This window comes from Stegostoma tigrinum, chromosome 12, assembly GCF_030684315.1.
Source record: "Stegostoma tigrinum isolate sSteTig4 chromosome 12, sSteTig4.hap1, whole genome shotgun sequence".
NCBI classification, from domain to species: domain Eukaryota; kingdom Metazoa; phylum Chordata; class Chondrichthyes; order Orectolobiformes; family Stegostomatidae; genus Stegostoma; species Stegostoma tigrinum.
This window is the reverse complement of record NC_081365.1, coordinates 78,833,349-78,848,621: the sequence shown is the minus strand read 5'-3', so window position 1 is coordinate 78,848,621 and position 15,273 is coordinate 78,833,349. Positions and strand designations below refer to the sequence as shown.

The window sequence follows — 15,273 nt, the reverse complement described above, 5'->3', positions numbered from 1 at the left end:
AAGGGTGGAGTTCCAACAGCACTCAAGAAGCTTGACACCATCCAGGATAAAGCAGCTCACTTGACTGGCACCACATCCACAAGCATCCACTAACGACGCTCAGTAAGCAGCAGTTTGTACCATCTGCAAAATGTGCTGTAGAAATCCACCAAAGATCTTTGGACAGCATCTTTCATACCCATAAATACTTCTATTTAGAAGGACAAGGGCAGCAGACACATGAGAACACCATCACCTTCAGGATCCGCTCCAAGCCACTCACCATCCCGAATTGGAACTATATCGCCATTCCTTCACAGTCACCGAATTAAAATCCTGAAACTCCCTCCCTCCCACATTATGGGTCAACTTACAACATAGGGGCTGCAGCAGTTCAAGAAGGCAGCTCACCACCACCACGTTCTCAAGGGCAACTAGGGACAGACAAGAAATGCTGGCCCATACAGCAACACTCTGGGCCCATGAATGAATTAAAAAAAAACACCAGTTCCAAATTCTCCTCCCAAATCACACACCATTCTAAATTTGGGCATGTAATCGCTTGCCTTCCTTATCAAGTTGTGTGACACTTTTATCTAGCTACATGGACTTGAATGCTTCAAGAAGACAGTCCACTGCTGTCTTCATTTTGGACAATTGTAATGGCTTTGCCAAGAATGTCCACATCCAAACAGTGAATGAGAAGAAACAGAGCTGTTGACTTGTTGAAAACGTCAACTATATTAACTGTTGTGCTAACTGAGGTGACAGCAAAGGATCTTTCTCCACAACTCTATCTCCTCCCTGCTTTTGTGATCTGGGAGGAGAATTTGGAACTGGTAGGTTTTTTTTATTTGATCATGGGCTCAGTGCTTTTGTGCACTGAGTCCTTGCTTTATTGAGTAAATATAAGTTCTTCAGTCATAGCTTCCTCCTTTCGTTTAAATGCAATGATTTCACTAAGACAAGTGTTTGGAAGTGTTTTGAATAAAAATTTATTGATGCTTTACAGGTACACACATGCTGTGCATTATGACAGGAGATTTCAGCACATCAGCAAACTACACAAGCTATTGTACACCAGCTACATTTATAATGGAGATATTAATGTTCAGCAAAAATGGTACACATTGTGACATCCTGAAATTAGATCTTTTGTACAATCTTGAATGCGGCATGCAAGCCTCACTTGTTGACAATCCATCAACAGAATGGATCAACTTAGTGCAATGAGACAAGATTGTGTGTGTGTGCACACCGCACACATAATTAGCAGTTTAGTGGCTAGTCACTGCTCTAATGAGCACTGTGTAGTTCAGGATCTCCTATCCTATAGAAGCTGATGGGCAGCTATTTTGTGAGAGCTTAAGCCAGTGTTACAGATTTGACCACACATGTGGTTAAGACGTCCCACAAGAAGCACACTGCCAAGGATTTTTCAGCAATAGGCCAACCCAATGGGAATGTCTAAATACTGGTGGAGCACATGGTCATTCCAAGGGGCCCTGGCTGGTCTGGGTGGCTGGCCAAGGCTTCCCACAAAGTATCTACACCCTGTGCTACCATCAAGGACAAAGCCTGAACTGGACAAACTCTTTTCCTCTCTGTACCTCATCTGGAAGTGTTTATATGTGATCCTTTTCATTTCCTTCATCAACTCTGCTGGATTGCTTTGCTTTTGATTGATGGTGGCTCAGTGGTTAGCACTGTAGCCTCACAGCGCCAGGGACCCGGGTTCGATTCCAGCCTCAGGTAACTGTCTGTGTGGAGTTTGCACATTCTCCCCATGTCTGCGTAGGTTTCCTCCCACAGTCCCAAGATGTGCAGATTGGGTGGATTGGCTGTGCTAAATTGCCTATAGTGCCTGGGGATGTGCAGGCTAGATGGGTTATCCAGGGGAAATGCAAGGTTATAGGTTAATGGGTGGATCTGGGTGAGATGCTGTCTGGAGGGTTGGTATGGAATCAACGGGCTGAATGGCCTGCTTCCACACTCTTGGGATTCTATAAGCGTCATCACTGATTTTGCAGCAAAAAGTGAATTCCTGGTGTGGAAACAGGCCATTCGGCCCAACAAGTCTACACCGCCCCTCTGAAGAACATCCCACCCAGACACAACTCCCTACCCTTTTCCCTATAATCCTGCATCTAATCCACCTAATTTACACACCCCTGGGCACTAAAAGCAATTTAACATGGCCACCCTAACCTGCACATCTTTGGACTGTGAGAGGAAACTGGAGCACCCGGAGGAAACCCATGCAAACACGGGGAGAATGCAAGGAAAGAATGGAGAGGACCTGGGAGCTTACCCACAACCAAATGGTAAGACTGCCATTTGCTGTGATTTCAACATGCAAGTATAACCACTCCAGTAGAAACCAATGTGAGGGAGGTGAGGTACTTTCCTGGGGCTGTCGAGCTGCTTTGGCTGAAGGTTTTGGACCTCGCATTGTCAACTCTGCTTGCTTCATGCTGCTTGAGTCAAACCATCTTCTCCACATTTCTAACATTTCTGTCACGGATGGTTCCGAAAAGAATGAAGGAGGACCCACAAGATTTGACACATCCCCATGATTTGATGTTTGCTCACAGTCATGCCAAGGAGATTAATTTCTGGACACTTTGGGGTGTTGTAACTGAATTTACATCCATGAGGATTGGTTACCATTCAAGATACATTACTAGATTAACAAACCTGCATCATTTATTATACAGTCCAATTGATGCCAGGCATATTTTAACTCGACTGTCATTCCCTTTGGGTTGGCACAAGCTGCTTGAGCCACAGACAGTGCAAAGTGTCCCAACTGTTGTCTTTACCAGTAATCATGTAAATTACTTTCAAAACACAATGCTTAAGGAAATGAGAGCTCTTGCAAAGACATCCTTTTGCATTGTTTTATATTTGACTGTATTTGCCACTTTGCAAAGCTTGTTGCAGTGGTGAGGTGCAACTGAAAATTATGTAAAGATTGCAGCCTTTGTGAAGTTATTTCCACTAATGTCAATATTTTCCATCAGTGCAGCAGATTAAACCTTGAGCTGGTTTTGAGATGCAAGTGAAACTTGGTATTTTAAGTAATGACACAAAAACTGCAAGGCATGTTACACTTAGAGAGAAATCTCCACGCTCAATGACAATATATATCCCTTCATTACATAGGGTCAGGGTGTGTAGCCAATGTTTAATTGCAGGCTTGCAAAGTCTGATTCCTCACAACTGATAGTTAAGCTTTTTAAATTAAAACATTTCCATGTGATAAATTGCAGCAAAAGGTGCTTTTGGTTAATGTGGTACTTTCTTTAGAGGCACAATATTGTCATATTTTGAGGATGTTTGATCTCAAAAGTCTGTTGATAGCAATAAACGAAATATAACACTGCAGTCAATACTATTCTGGCAATTAAAGATGGCAAGAATTTCACAATTCCATTTTACCTTAAAAATCAGGAGGTTCTGGTTTTCAGATATGAAAACAATACATTTATAAAAACAATAATTAAATATGATGCAATAAATGCTTTGAGAATCATAATAAAACATTTTTAACATCTGTTTCAAAATGAACATTCAGTAACCATGGAAGAATACCTGAGTTTTCTAAAACACATTACAATGTCCCCTAATCCACACTGTACATCACTGCAAGATCCATTCATAGTGCAATTAAACCAGTACTCTCCAGGGAAATTCACTCACGCAGTTTCAATATCAACTTCCTTTTCTTTTTAGAAGAGAAAATTTGAGAAGCCAGCAGAAGCGAAGTAAATATCGTCAAGATTCACATCGATCTTAACAGTGTGGGTAATAGTTCACCATGACGGAGGGTATACTATAAATTATTACGCAGTAAATGTGAGTGAGCTTCTATAGTGGTTATTTAATTGCAGAATGAATGATACTTCGGTTCGTTGCTCTTGCTGACTGCTGTGGCCAGGGAGAAGATATGCAGAATTACATGTGTAAAAAAGACAGACTTGCATTTAAAGTGGATGATTTGAACTGCTGCTTGAAGGATCACTGTTAGTTATACCACGATATCTATGAAGGCTACATGAATCTTCTTAAAGTAGCGCAGTCTTCAAAATCATAGTAGTGCTGTACGGATTGAAGCCAAGTCTTTTGCGCCCCTGCATCTATGTGTTCAGAACTCTAGGAAAGGACAAATGTAACTTTGTCAGCTTTGAGGATACAATAACATTTCTGTCCCTGTATCTGGAGAAAAGAGATGTGGTTGCTTTAGAACATAGAACAATACAGCGCAGAACATGCCGTTTGGCCCTCGATTTAGCATCGAACTGTGAACTAATCTAAGCCAATCCCCCTGCACTATCCCATCATCATCCATATGCTTATCCAAGGACTGTTTAAATGCCCCTAATGTGGCTGAGTTAACTACATTATAAAACAAATTAAGAAATATTCCTTTCTATTAAAATTCATTCAAATCTGCATATCTCAGATTAACATCCAATGAAAACGCAGAATGAAGATGAGGCTATTCAGCCTCTCGAGCCTACCCAACCATTCAATCAGATCCGAGCTAATCTTCTGCGCATCAATTCCACCTCTTCATTGGCTTACACAGCAAAAAGTTTAGTGATGCTGGTCTTGAATTGAAACCCCAGCATTCACAGTCATAGCTTCATGGGAAAGAACCTTCTCTGGATAGTTGTGGCTTTGAGAGGTTACTTTGTTCTTTTTTTTTGAGGAGAGATTTTAAGGCAGAGGTGTAGAACAGTCTACCAAAACCACTAGAGTAAACAGCTTGTGAGGCCTTGGAACAACAGAAGCAGCCTGAATAGGTGAAGTTGAGCTCTCACAGAACCAGGACTTTTAGTTTATTCAGCAGTAATTGGTGCCTGGGTCTCAGAAGGGTTGGAAGGCAGTGAATCTCTCCTGGCTGCTACTCCCTCTCAGTTTTTTCTGGATGTTTTCCTCCTGTGCTGCTAGAGTTACATGTGAGGCAATCTGTTTTCTGAATTTGCCTTTTGCCAAAGGTGTTTATGGGATGTTACTATTATTGGCAACGGTTACTGTTTAGTAGTAAAACAACATATTAATCTGTTAAGTTTTACGATAGAGTTGTTATTCCAAGTCCTTCTTTCTTCTGTTGCATTTTAAGAACAGTGTTTGAATAAATTTTCTTAACGTCAAGTAGTTTGACCAATTGAATTACGTCTGAAACACAGGGCCTCACATTTATGTTTAAAGTAAGAAAAAGTTAGAGTCAAGACTACCTTCTTAATATATTTTGAGAAGGTCTGGTCTGGTCCGTAACACGTGTGCGAAGGTCCATCCTGATTTCACTCCCAAATGGCTAATTTTCAGATCCATGCCTCCCACCACCCCTCCCTAACCTCACCGCTTTTCTATCAACTGTTCTGGATTCTGCATCAGAGAAAATATTTCCTTCCGCCTATTGATATTCTGTTAACATGGTGTTTTTAAGAATTTTCACCTGGGGATAACAGAGGCAATGCTAATAACACAGAGATTCCAGATTGATAGTACAGAAAAAAAAGCTCCCAGTAAGACAAATGGATTCAGTGACCTTTACGTTATGGGGAGACCGTGCAGGATTGCTGCAACACAATGCGGAGCTGGAGGAACACAGCAGGTCAGCATCTTGCAACATGTTTTTGAATAACTTCCTTGTTGTGCAGTGGTTTTAGAGACCAGAGCTGGAGTTTTGGGTACAATTTCCATTCCTGTATGGATAGTGAACGAACAGAGCTATCCGTATCTCATGAACCCAGCCCTGACACCAACTTAAATCAGGCGGCTGAGTAATGAAGCCATTCCCCCACCTCCCATCCCCCCACCACCTGTATCATCACTGTCTGAAGCTTTGGCTTTTAAGGTCTCCAGTTTCTAGACCGGCAGAGTGCCAAAATGGAGCTGGCAGCTCTAAGTACAGCTCTCAGCTCTCACATACCCACACTGAACAACCCCTCACATACCCACTCTGACCCCCCCCATATACCCACAATGATGCCCTCATATACTCCCACTGAACACCCCCATATACCCACACTGACCCCCCCATATACTCACACTGATCCCAGCCCATATACCCACACTGACTCTCCCCATATACCCACGCTGAACAACACCCCACATACCCACACTGACCCCCCCCCATATGCTCACACTGAACAGCCCCATATACCCACACTGATCCCAGCCCATATACCCACAATGACCCTCCCCATAGACCCACACTGAACAACCCCTCACATTCCCACACTGACCCCCCCCATATACTCACACTGACACCCCCCATATACTCACACTGAACAGCCCCATATACCCACACTGATCCCAGCCCATATACCCACAATGACCCCCAATATACCCACACTGAACTCGCCCCATATATCCACACTGACCCCCCCCATATACTCACACTGATCCCAGCCCATATACCCACACTGACCCTCCCCATATAACCACACTGGCCATTCCTCATATACCAACAGTGACCACCACCCCCCATTATACCCACACTGAACCACCATTATACTCAAACTGACCATCCCCCCAATACACCTAAACTGACCCCGCCCCTCATATAACCACACCGTCCCTGCCCCTCATATACCCATGCTGACACCTCTCATATACCCACACTGATCTTGTCATATACCCACACTGACCCCCTCCCTCATGTACCCACTGCCCCTGCCCCCACATACCCACACTGACGTTCATTTACCCACACTGACCCCGTTCCTCATATACCAACACTGACCACCCCCCATATACCCACACTGACCACCCCCCATATACCCACACTGACCACCCCCCATATACCCACACTGACTCCGTACCTCAAATACCCATACTGCCCCTGCCTCTCATATACCCACACTGACTCTCCCTCATATACTCACATTGACCTCTGCGATATACCCACACTGACCCCGTCCCTCACGTACTCACACTGACCACTCCCATTATACCCACACTGACTACCCCAGATACCCACACTGACCCTGTCCCTCATAAAGCCACATTCTGCAATCTCCCCTCACCCTTTCCCTCACATCACCCATACTGCCAACTCTCCCCCATCCTCACTCTTCACTCCTGTGCTGACACAGCACCCATTCCCATCATTCTACACCACCCCCATACCTCTGAAATTGCCCCCCTTGCCTCACAATATTAGCCCCTGTACCGGAGCACTGCTCCCCTTACCTCATCCTTATACTCTGCCACTGGACATTGTATGCTGGACACTGCATCCCTTCTCTCTCACTCTGCTTCATACCCTTGACCCTCTCACCTTTATCTATCCCCCTACCCCGTACACTGCAATAATTCAGTTGGGGTGAGGGGAGAATACTCTTGTGCAGGTGAGCCGAGGGGAGGGTGAAGGGGAAATGAAGGATGTTCCCATAATGCAGGCAGTTACAGAGGGTTATAGAGCTGAGGTTATGAAAACAGTTCATCCAGAGAATCTGGGCGTTACATTAGAGAGGGAGAGGAACCAGAGGCAAATGAATTTCATTATTTGTGGCATGGGCTGTTCAGCGGTTAGCACCGCTGCCTCGCTGCGCCAGTAACACCCCGTTCGATTCTACCTTGTGCCGAGTATGTGGAATTTGCACAATCTCCCCATTTCTGCTAGGTGCTCCGGTTTCCTCCTACAATCCAAAGATGTGCAGTTTAGGTGGGTTGGCCGTGCTAAGTTGCCCCATAGTCTTCAGGAATGCGCAGGCTAAATGGATTAGCCATGGGAAATGTGGGGTTACAGGAATGAAGTGGGGGAGTGGGTCTGGGTAGAGTGCTTTTCAGAGGGTCAATGTGGACTCGTTGTGCCAAATGACCTTCTTCCCCATTTGTAAGGATTCTATTATTTATCTGTTCAGAGGTGTTGGGTTTTGCTGGTTTGAGAGGCATTTATTGATCATCTCTGGAGATTGCGGTGGTCAGTTATAAACTAGCTCTCATTTACACTGCACATGAAGACTACACCTCATGGTCATTGATTAGATTCAATGAGGAGACTTATACAGAGTGTCCAATGGTTCCCAGTGCTCCCATGTAAACAATGTCATGCTGATCTCCCACAATGCCCCATGAAAGGGCAACATGCTGGAGTATCTGTATTAGGCCCCCACATGGGGCAATAGAATAATCTGATTCACTGAAACTCTCCAGTCCAGAAATCCAAAATCTGGAAACCTCCATTGTCTGGAATATTTTTTGAGTGGGCCCGTGCAGCTCTCTTGAGTTGCAGGGCCGAAGACCACATGACAGTGAATGTGGTTCTAAGGTCTCTGCTCTGACTGAAGGTCAGATTACCAGGCGTCGATAACAAAGTGTGGAGCTGGATAAACACCGCAGGCCAAGCAGCATCTTAGGAGCACAAAAGCTGACGTTTCGGGCCTAGACCCTTCTGCTGATGAAGGGCCTAGGCCCGAAATGTCAGCTTTTATGCTCCCAAGATTCTACTTGGCCTGCGGTGTTCATCCAGCTTCACACTTTGTTATCTTGGATTCTCCAGCATCTGCAGTTCCCATTATCTCAGATTAACAGGCATTGACACTTCTACTTAGAAGCCTGCAGGAGAGATTTTTGGTAAAACAAACAAGTTCAGGATTTATATAATTGAAAGTAGGGCCTTGAATAATGTTGTAGAACAGAGAGATCTAGGGGTTCAGGTACATAATTCTTTGAAGCTTGCATCACACATAGTCAGGGTGCTTAAGAAGGTGTTTAGCACGCTCGCCTTCATTGCTCAGGCCTTTAGAGTACGGGAATTAGGACGTCATATTCAGGTTGTTCAAGACAATGGTGAAGCCTCTTCTGGAATACTGTGTCCAGTTCTGGTCACCCTGATATTGGAAGGATGTTATCAAGCTGGAGAGAGTTCGCACGGTGGCTCAGTGGTTAGCAGTGCAGCCTGACAGCGCCAGGGGCCCGGGTTTGATTCCAGCCTCGGGTGACTGTCTGAAGTTTGCACATTCTCCTCGTGTCTGCGTGCGTTTCCTCCGGTTGCTCCGGTTTCCTCCCACAGTCCAAAGATATGCAGGCTAGGTGGATCGGCCGTGTTAAATTGCCCGTTGTGTTCAGGGGTGTGTGGGTTATAGGGGGATGGGTCTGGGTGGGATGTTTCAAGGGGTGGTGTGGACTTGTTGGGCCGAAGGGCCTGTTTCCACACTGTAGGGAATCTAATCTAAGACGTTTACCAGGATGTTGCCAAGAATGGAGGGTTTGGGTTTTAGGGAGAGGCTGGATGGACTGGGATTCGTTTCACTGGAACATGGGAGGTGGAGGTTTGGCCTTATAGATGTTTATAAAATCATGAGGGGTGGAGATTTCAAGGCTAGGTGTTATATTTTTCAGGTGAAAGAGGAAAGATTTTAAAAAAAGGGTCTTTTTTTTTTACACAGAGAGTGGTTAGTGTATAAAATGAACTTCCAGAAGAAGTGGTAGTTGTGGGTACAGTTACAATATTCAAAAGACATTTGGGTAAGTACATGAATTAGAAATGTTTGGAGGGATATGAGCCAAGCTTAGGCAAGTAGGACTAGTTTAGATTTGGATTATTGACTGGTTGGACAGAAGGGTCTGTTTCCACGCTGAATGATTCCATGGCTTTATGAGAGAGAAACGACAATGGAGAAAGGAGAAAGGAGAAAGGAGAGAGAGCTAAATCAGGTCTGAATCCAAACTAAAACTCTGTCGTGATGGTACGATGCCAGTCTTTCTGGAAAATAAAACTGCCTTCAGCTTTTTGTAATGAATATTTAGGAAATGATTTACACCCCCAACCCCACCCAACTGCCCATAGTGGACTACTGGCCGTGTACATTCTGAGTCACCTTAAACGAGCTGTTCCCCCATTTTATCGTTGTTTTAGTATGATGTGACATGAAAGCTGCAATGTTTGAGGCCGTAGGACCCTGGAGCAGAAGTAAGCCATTCAGCCCATCGAGTCAGCTCCACCCTTTGTGGCTACTCTGATCATGCTCAACCCCACTTTCCTGACTTTCCCCCTTGACCTTTGATTCCTTTGGACAAATAAATTTATTACTGTTTTAGTTGTGCCACTATTTTATATCCAAAGTACATACTTAGACCCTGTTCACACAACATGTGGTACATTCTGATGTTAGTCAATAATCCAGAGATGCTTCAATCCCAGGCATTCTGGGCTGGACAGATTACAGTGCACTATCCTCTTGTACACTTCTGGGTTCAGTTCTACCTTAGCTCTGAGGAAGGGTCACCGGACACGAAGCATTAACTCTGATTTATCTTCACCGATGCTGCCAGACCTGCTGAGCTATTTGAGCAATTTCTGTGTTTGCCTCTTATACACTATGTAGTCCCCAGTGTGATAATCGTTAACACCCAAACAGGAGACTGTCAGAACAATCAGTCCAATGTTGACTTTCACTGCTGAAAGGTCCTATATGGAAAGTCATGTATCTGTGGTGGTTGTCTCACGTTCTGGTTAGCGACAGAACTCATCACTTCTTGGTCTACAGTTTCTGGGACAGTTGGGATCCAGGAATCCTTTGTTTGGAGGGTTTCTGATACAGGCATACTGTCTGTACCTACAGCAGTCTTGTGACTGTTTATTTTGATATCTTATAGCACTTTCCAAACCCATGACCTCTACCATCTAGAAGGAAAAGGGCAGCAGATACATGAGAACTCCAGAACCTTCAAGTTCCCCTCACCCTCCTAACTTGGAAATATATCGCTGTTTGTTCAATTATTCAGCTCACCACCACCTTGTGCAGGAAATTAGGGACAGCTATTAATGCCCAGCCTACGTGCCCACGTTCTACGAATGAATAAAATCGAACCCGCATCCAACAGGGACATATGACAATGTTGATTATGTGACCATCCACGCTGAGTCGAGGAATTAACCAATTCTGCTCTTTAGATTCCATATGACCCCAACTCCTAACAGAATGGTAGAAGTTACCTGCAGATGGTTGTATATGGGTTTCGTCCACAGACGTAGTCAGGGATGTGATAAGAGGATTCTCCGTCGAAAGGCATCGCTCTTCGATCAAGTTCTTGTTGCAGTCATCCAAGGTCATCTTGTCACAGGATAGCTGGGCGTAGGTTGACTGGCCGGTCAGGTCAATGAGGTCCTCGACAGCCCGAGCATCAGCTGGCCCATTCTGCTGCTCCTCCTCCAGCTCAACAACATGGCTCACCTCATTGAGTGGCGAGAACTCAGGAATGGAGATGCCGTCGTCTTTTGACATGGGGCTAAGAAACACAAACATGGCAAAATGAAATGGAGCAGCCCATTTTGACTGGCCACTATCGGTCGATGTGGATAATCCCTACATTTTGTTTTCATTCCAGACATGAGTTCAATACAAGAGAAAAGAATTCAATCTAAATGGGTTTGTATACTGAACCTACAGCACAATGTTGTGAAAGGTCTCTTGAGGCGTAGTGGTAGGATCTCTATGTCTGAGCTGGAAGACCTAGGTTCACCTTCTTCAGAGATGTGTTGTACATTGGAACAGCTCACCACCACCTTCTAAACCAGGGACAGGCAATAGATGGTGTCTCAACCAGCAATGCCCATTCCCCCTCAATGAATAAAAAATACTGATTTGCTGCTTGTTTAGAAAAGGCTTGAGCCAATTAGTGAGTGTGATCTATAATTGCTGAAGGGGCATGTGTCAGACAGTGGACAGTGTGTCATGTTTTTGAGTATCTGTGTGTGTGTGTGTGTGTGTGTGTGTGTGTGTGTGTGTGTGTGTGTGTGTGTGTGTGTGTGTGTGTGTGTGTGTGTGTGTGTACTTGTGTATCTGTACACATGCGTGTGTGCGCATATGCGTGTGTGTACGTATACGTGTGTATGTGTGTGTGTGTGTGTGTGTGTGTGTGTGTGTGTGTGTGTGTGTGTGTGTGTGTGTGTGTGTGTGTGTGTGTGTGTGTGTGTGTACATTTGTGTCCGTTTGTGATGAGCTAGATGTCCTTCACTTGGCGAAATGCTTTGATGTGGGATGCTCCCCTCAAAACCCTGATGAAGACGTTACACTTGGCTGGGCAGCAGAGAGAGAGGGTCGCACTGGCCCTGATACCTAACAGCTCCTTTCAAATTCTACACTGTCATCGTCTGCAGCAAATGCATCTTCCTCTCCACAGAAAGGTTGATATCCATTTGTTCACTAAAGAAAAAATGAGCAATGCATTCACACAACCAAGAACGACAGAATCCCTATGGTGTGGAAGCAGGCTATTTGGCCAATTGAGTCCATACCAACCGAAGAGCATCCCGCACAGACCCAATCCCCTTAACCTATCCCTGTAACCCTGCATTTCTCATGGCTAACCCACCTAGCCTGCACATTGCTGGGCACTGCAGGACAATTTAGCATGGCCAATCCACCCAAACCTGCTCATCTTTAAACTGTGGAATGAAACCAGAGCACCTGGTGGAAACCTATACAGACACAGGGAGAGTGTGCAAACTCCACACAGTCACCACGGGTGGAATCAAACCCAGGTTTGGAGGAAGCATTTGGTACGTCACTTGAAATCTATGCCCTCTTGTTCTTTCATTTACAAAGCTGGACCTGTTTCTCCGTGTCTGGTCGCTCATGGCTTCGAACCCCTCTCTCAAATCTTCTTTCAGCCTTCTACTCTCTTTTGGAGAACAGCCCCAACTACTTCAATCTATCCTTATGGAAGCTCAAACTCTGTGGTGAAATCTGGGACCATCGCGAGTGCTTTGTGTCACCTACGTGTTACATAGAAAATAGGAGCAGGAGTAGGCCTTCAATCTTGCTCTGTCATTCAACATGATCACAGCTGACCATCCAATCAATTCCCAGTTCCCACTTTCTTCCCATACCCTTTGATCACTTTAGCTCTAAGAACTGTATCCAACTCATTCTTGAAAACAAAGAACCTCACTTCACCACAGTTGGGACTTAAACCTTTAGTCCTTGACTTGGTGCTCCAGGTCCTGGAGTACTCAGGGTGTGAGAAGTGATCTGGCAATGAGTATCAGTGAGAGCTACTGTATAAAATTACCAGAGAACATCAGTTCCAGAAGTAAATTTCCAATGCACGGCCACACCATTTACAGTGGTTCCCTCCTGGACTGAAGGCAAGTGTTTGATAGCTCGGCCTACCTCACATCCATGGACTGTGGCTCGTCTGTCGACTCGTCCGCACTGTTTGGTTGCTCATCCAAATTGTCCGTTTGCTCGTGCCCAGTGACCACCTCCAGACCTGTTGCAATCTCAGCCTCGGCCTGAGCACAGGGTGCCTCCTCCTGCTGCTTTTCATCCAAAACTAGAATGGAACAAGTACAGATTTCAACATGGGCCCTCTGTCACTTTTACCCATCACTCATCACCACCCTACCCTACAGTAGTATTCAGTATTCCATAAGGCATAGGAGCAGAATTAGGCCATTCAGTCCATCGAGTCAGCTCTGCCATTCAATAAGGTCACGGCCGATCCAATAATCCTCATTTCCATTTTCCTGCATTTCCCCCATAATCCTCCATTCCTTTAATGATTAAAAGTCTCGTCTATCTCAGCCTTGAATATGTTTAATGTCCCTGCCTCTACGGCCCTCTGTGGTAAAGAATTCTACAGACTCACTACCCTCAGAGAAGAAATCCCTCCTCATCTCTGACTTCAACGTGTGACCCCTTATACTGAGATTATGCCGCCTGGTCCTAGACTCTACCAGGAGTGGAAACATCCCCTTTTCTGCATTTACCCAGTCAAGTCCCCTAAGAACGTTGTATTTTCCAATGAGGACTCCTCTCGTTCTGCTATACAGTCACCATGTTTTTAAAAAAAACCTCATCTCCACCTTCAGTTCTTTTGCTGATTCTCTTCAATCTACGGCCCTCTGGTTCCTGAGTGGAAATAATTTCGGGAAAACCACCAATCATAATCAAAGACCCCTCTGACCACCGCCCCCCCCACCCCGGTTATACTCTCTTCTGTCTGGCAGAAGGAATAAAAATTTGAATGCATGTACAAGCAGATTTAAGAACAGCTTCTTCCCCGCGGTTATCATTTTGAATGGCCTCTGAAATGTTAATGTTGATCTGTGTCTGCAACACCGTGTTCTGCACTCTGTTCTGCTTCCCCTATGCACTTTGCGTGATACCATCTGCCTGGACATCACGCAAAACAACAATTCTCACTGCTTCAGCAAATTATCGCAGATGCTGGAATCCACACTGAAAACAAAAAATTCTGGAAATCTCATCAGGTCAGGCAGCATCCATGGAGAGAGAGAGAGAAGAGACAGGCAGCAAGCTAACATTTCGAGTCTGCATGACTCTTTTGACAAAATTTCATGTTGCAGTGAATTCCAGCATTTTTTTTTTAACTTTTCGCTGTTTCTCAGTACACATGACAACAACAAATCAATCATTCACAATTTTGAACACTTCTATTTATATTCCCTGCAATCTCAAAGTCCCAACGTATGTTGTAAGGCTAAGAAGAACCAGCTTACCATCTCAACTGTCTCAACCCCACTGACGCTGTTTCTCATAAAATAAAAGCTACAAACTGCAGTTGCTGGAAATCTGAAATAAAAACAGAAAATGCTGGAAAAGCTCAGCAGGTCTGGCAACATCTGCAGAGACAGAACCTAGATAGATTTTTGAATAGTGAAGGAATTAAGGGTTATGGTGAGAGGGTGGGTAAGTGGAGCTGAATCCACAAAAAGATCAGCCATGATCTTATTGAATGGTGGAGCAGGCTTGAAGGGGCACATGGCTATTCCTGCTCCTGTTTCTTATGTTCCTATGTTATTGTTTGAGTGGACCTTAACTCCAGAACTGAAGAACAGTCACAACAGACTCAAAACATTGGCTCCTATTCTCCATCCATTGGTGCTGAAGCTTCCCCAGCACTTCTGGCTTATATCTCCAGCATCCACGGTATTTTGGCTCTATGTTACATTTCAACAGCTTGGTTTATTGTACAACTGGTTTACTGTCAACTCAGTAAATGGAGTTTTAATAATTCGGAGAAAGCATGGAGTGACTGTTAATGAACAATTTCATTTTCTTTCATTCACAGGATATGGGAGTCTCTGGCTAGGCCCAGCATTTACTGCCTTTCCCCAGTTGCCCCCTTGTGGAGGTGCTGGTGGTGATATACATTCTTGAATGTGCTGTAGGTTGACACCAATGCTATTAGGAAGGGAATTCCAGGATTTTAACCCAGGGACAGTGAAGAAACAGCAATATATTTCCATTTAAGAATGACGAGTAGCTTGCAGTGGAACTTGGAGGTGGTGGTGTTCCCATATAC

At 44.8% G+C, this 15,273-nt stretch overlaps 1 protein-coding gene across 9 annotated transcripts in view; it reads right to left on the bottom strand.

Annotated features, from left to right (window-relative positions):
• Nucleotides 1-959: 959 nt before the first annotated feature.
• LOC125456764 (MAP7 domain-containing protein 2-like) overlaps nucleotides 960-15,273 on the bottom strand; it is a 135,684-nt gene continuing 121,370 nt past the window's right edge. For all 9 annotated transcript variants that reach the window (XM_059650480.1, XM_059650483.1, XM_059650481.1 and 6 more), the window contains 3 exons: nucleotides 13,116-13,278; nucleotides 10,937-11,229; nucleotides 960-4,134 (listed from right to left, as the gene is read on the bottom strand). In XM_059650480.1, coding sequence (XP_059506463.1) covers nucleotides 4,127-4,134; nucleotides 10,937-11,229; nucleotides 13,116-13,278 — 464 coding nt within the window. In that variant the 3' untranslated portion in view covers nucleotides 960-4,126. The remainder of the gene's footprint in view (nucleotides 4,135-10,936; nucleotides 11,230-13,115; nucleotides 13,279-15,273) is intronic.